We start from the raw sequence: 4645 nt of genomic DNA on the forward strand, positions 1-4645 counted from the left end.
TAATTGGCATGGCGTAACTCAAGACAACATCTTAATGTACAATTTAGGAAGATGGATAAAACATGACGTGACAATGATGCATCAAGCAAATATCTGTGACTAGTGCCTCCAAGATGCCATTGATTCTACAGAGAATAGGTACTTTACTCCTAAAAGAAGAAAATCATGTGCAGGATCATAAGGATGGTCTTTGGAAGGAATTTTCATAATAACTAGAATTACCTTGTTGTAACTATCTACCAAAAGCCTTATTATATTTGCATCCTAAAGATCAAAACATTCAAGGTCCACAAACAACACTTGCAGAAAGTGATTCAAAACTTTACAAAGTCTAGGCCATCAGACCTCACACTTGAAACAACCAAACCATCAGACCTTTAAATCACAAAGACTACCCTAAAGCAAAATAAACCCCTACTCAAAAACAGGGGCAATCCAACACAAATTCAAAGAGTCTTACCTATCACTTTTTTCTTTAACAAATAGTCTTTAAGTCTAGGGGTTGAGATATATGGTTGTCAATGAGTTTGGATTGCTCTAGTTAACAAGGAGTAGTATAGACCATTATTGCAGTAATAGGAACACAAATCTACAATATTACAAAAGAAAATTAGGTCTTATAGTTTTAATTGTAAAGAGAACATAAATCCAAACATATGTAGGAAGGTGATTTCTCCCAATCGGCAATATGAATCATAAATTCATAATACTTTACTTAGATGTCCTAGTCAATATAATTCATGTACTTTAGAAAACTGAAGAACATATAAATTCTTGGCACAGATGGATATGGCATCTTTGCTACTGTCGAGATGATAATTTTAATTAACCAAATAAAATAAAATGAAAAAAAAAGAGTAGAAGTTTATAGAGATAATTTAATTAACCAAATATAGCACCATCTTTTACTGCCAAAACCTGTACCTCCAGTCCTCCTCCCCACCCACCCCGTACATAATTCCCAGAATACAAAATTAGACTCCGGCCATATCAAATAGAGAGAGGGATCAATGATTAGAGGTGCAATAAACTCTAATAAGTTGATCTAAAAAATAGTTGAATCCAAAAAACTAACAAACAATTTGGGGAAAGAGAACAAACATGCTAATAATTAATTCAGAGATTTCACAACTTGCATGAATTAGGGTTTTGTCATTTTCATCCTTACCTTCAACAATAACAAACCAATTTCGTTCAAACAAGTTTAAGAGAGAAGAATTTTGAGGGAGAGAATGGGGTAAGTCTATTTTTTCTGAGAATCTTTCACCGAATGCAAGAGAGGGAAGCAATTTGAGAGAGAACGCGAGAGCAAAGATTTTTTTTTTCTGTGTTTTTTTTTTCTTTTTTCTTTTATACATTACCTACTTGATCGGTGACAAGTATTCCATTAAAAATAAATAAATGGCCAAGTTTAAAACAAGTGAGATCTACGGTCAAAATTTACATAGGTACTGTACCCCCTAAAAAAAGCATGGGTACCGTAGAATGAATAATATCAAAGTGTGCGGTAAGATAAACTCATTCCTATATTCCTGCACGCACGTGAAAGTGCACTAACATCCCCAGAAAAATTACATCACTTTCCATCATATGTGGAGCAAAAATTATATAGACCAAAGAAATTAAGGGACACCATTATTGACTGATTTTCAAGGATTTGGTTATTTTCAACTACTTCGCTGTACTACCAATTTGATCTCTCTCTCTCTCTTCATTGAGATGTTTCTCGTGGACAGCCGTATCTTGGCTAGATTGCTAGAACTATCAATTGAACTAGTTTTCGTACATTTTTTTTCGAAATGTTCAATTGATCTAAAAGCAACTTAGACATATCGTTTACACCAAGTGAAAGTAGGTAAATTGAACAGAAGTTTCGACTACACTGTCAAAACAGATGACAAATTCACCAATGCCCTACACTCCCTTTCCAGTAAACGTCTTCAAAGAATCAACTTGAAAACATAATTACCTCTAGATATCATGTACAGAAGTAATGCTAGAGGCTTTTTTCACAACTTACTTTGCAAGTTGCTGAGGTGAGTATTACAAAATCATTTTTAAATGGCTCCTCACTGACTGACATCATATTTATTGTGCACCATTCACAACATACCACCTCAGTAGTTTTGAAAATTTTTGGGTCACTAAGATTAATTAAGAAATTCAAAACATGATTGCCACAATAGCCATAACCTTCAATACAACATAAAAATTTGATGGTACATTGGGACTGCATAACGTAAATTCTTCAATTATACTCCTGTTTAGTTGTATGGTTTCACTGATGCTCTGGCAAATGTATACATCTGAAGCTAAACTAATTAGACAAGTTGCAAGGCCTTTTCACGTTTGATGTCGAAAACTTTGATAATGGCATCCTCAACAACCTAGTTAAAATCCAAATTATTATATCACTTCCATAGCCAATATCATTAAAAATTCAGCATGGCATATAATGGCTGGGGGTTACCCTAGCTTATGACAAAGGATTGCCATGGTAAAAAAAAAAAAAACATTCTTCTACTGTAATAAAATTACCTTATCGGGAGTAGAGGCACCAGATGTTACACCAACTGTTATGGGAACCTCTGGTTTAAAGTTTTCTTTTTCAACCAACTCCCCATTCTATTGCAAAGTCACATTGAAACAATTCAAAGACAAGTGTTTAGAGAAAAGGAGGGGTGGAGAGAAAGAAAATGGGAAAAATATTTGAAATTTAATATCAATTGAAACATTGGAACTCTATGCATTCGTACTCACATTCAGCTTATATGCAATTTTGTTGCCAGGACTTATTCTATTCTCACTTTCAATCCAGTATGAGGGGATTCCACGTTCTTCTGCAATCTCTTGTAGGTGCGAGGTGTTGCTTGAGTTCCACCCACCAATCACCAACATTAGATCTAACTTTTCCTCTACCAGCTTGTACATTGCATCTTGGCGCTCCTGACAATAAAACAAATTACTAAATTAGTTGAAGTCCACCTGAAAAATAAGAAAGCCTGGACATAAAACATATTGGGTGGCAGCTGTCTCAAGGCAGATTAGCTTTTGGCTAAAATGCAAGTTGGTTATGCTACACAAGGGCATATGAGTGTGTAGATGAAGGGCTGCTAATGAGTGTTGGGAGAACATCTACTGTCTTCCTTGATTGTATTTTAGTAAAGGAAACAATGAGGATAAGGTGAAGATGGAGATCATACAAAGAAAGATTACATATTCTTAAAAATGTTAAACACAACATTTTAATATAATTTTAATGGAAAAGCAATACCATGAGCCAAGAAAGGAGAAAATTACTTGAGTAGCATCACAAATGGTATTGAAGCTTAAGAAGTGCTCATTAACATTTTCCACTCCATACTTGCACATCATTGTCCTTTCTACTAATTTACCTGTCAAATGATTTTTTTTCCTCTTTGTGGGTAAGTGAAAACTATATAAAAGTAGAAACTGAAATAGTTTTAGTGCATAACCAACCAATCTCTTCTGTTTCTCCCTTGAGCATTGTTGTCTGATTTGCAATGCCAAGCTTTACCAGGTCACTATCTGGATCAAACTCCTTTGAAACTGCATATTTAAATTTCTGCAGGCAAGCCAATAATTATCACTAAAACCTTGCATTATACCAAAAGTAGTTGACATTAAAGTTGAAATCAGAAACAAAAATCTGTACCTTTAGAAATTCCTCTTTGGTTGAGCTAGATCCATTAAGTTCACCCCCAAGAATGTAGTCACACACATACATTGCCTGCATTCGTTAAAAAGTTCATAGTAAAAGCATATTTCTTGAACAAAAATGTATGTACAGTTCTACACCAAAAACAATGAAATATAATAAAACAGAGTAAAATTATTATCTGCATCTTGGACATACCTCTGTCATATTCTTGACAATAATATACTTCCCGGCAAAAGATGCAGTTGCTACTGTTTCCTCATGAGCATATTTACCATGAATGATTGAGGTGTAATCTCCTTTCTTGTGCTTCTCAACAGTATTCCAGACCTACACACAAATTTATTAAGTATCATCTGAATATAAAAAGGAATACTATTTTTTTTTTTAAATGCATGACAAAACAGAGGCCAATATCTGCTAAAGGTACCTTAGACACCCATGGGCAAGTTGTATCAACAATTTGTACATTTTTGTCACTCAAAGTCAACATCTCATCCACTGCAGCTCCAAAAGCAGGCAAAATAACAACATCACCCTTATCAACAACTTCAAATTGCTTCTTCCCTTCCTCAAGGGGAATATTCTGCACTTCCATCTCTTCCAAACGCTGTGATAAAGATTTAAAACTTCATTAGCAAAATTAGTTAAAACCAAATATAGAACAAATACCATATAAACCAATGAGGAACTTCTTCGCAACATAATACACAATATCCAAACTTAAGGAAATTCCCTGAAGTGCCTAGAGAAAGGACTATTTTCTTAAAAAAGTCTCTTATAATGCAGTCGGTAAAGTAGTAAACTCTTGACTAACATAATTATCAGCTATATATAAAACATCAGTAGTTTCAAAAGGCATATAACCACAGTTGACTACTTCCATTTTTCTCAAAATTCAGCACCAGAAAACAGCAAAAAGAAACCAAAACTGGGCAAGTTCCTTTCAAATTCAAGTGTATGAAG

General features: G+C 34.3%; 1 protein-coding gene across 1 annotated transcript; it reads right to left on the reverse strand.

Moving 5' to 3' along the window:
* Positions 1-2539: 2539 nt before the first annotated feature.
* On the reverse strand, positions 2540-4284 carry LOC115967804 (4-hydroxy-3-methylbut-2-enyl diphosphate reductase, chloroplastic-like). The gene is made up of 6 exons (XM_031086956.1): positions 4110-4284; positions 3878-4009; positions 3677-3751; positions 3481-3586; positions 3301-3395; positions 2540-2946 (listed from the first exon to the last, which is right to left on the reverse strand). Exons 1-6 carry the CDS (start codon positions 4275-4277, stop codon positions 2743-2745), a joined length of 780 nt encoding a protein of 259 aa, XP_030942816.1. The 5' UTR covers positions 4278-4284; the 3' UTR covers positions 2540-2742.
* Between the last annotated feature and the right edge of the window lie 361 nt (positions 4285-4645).

The sequence above is a fragment of the Quercus lobata genome, chromosome 11 (assembly GCF_001633185.2).
Source record: "Quercus lobata isolate SW786 chromosome 11, ValleyOak3.0 Primary Assembly, whole genome shotgun sequence".
In the NCBI taxonomy this organism is placed as follows: domain Eukaryota; kingdom Viridiplantae; phylum Streptophyta; class Magnoliopsida; order Fagales; family Fagaceae; genus Quercus; species Quercus lobata.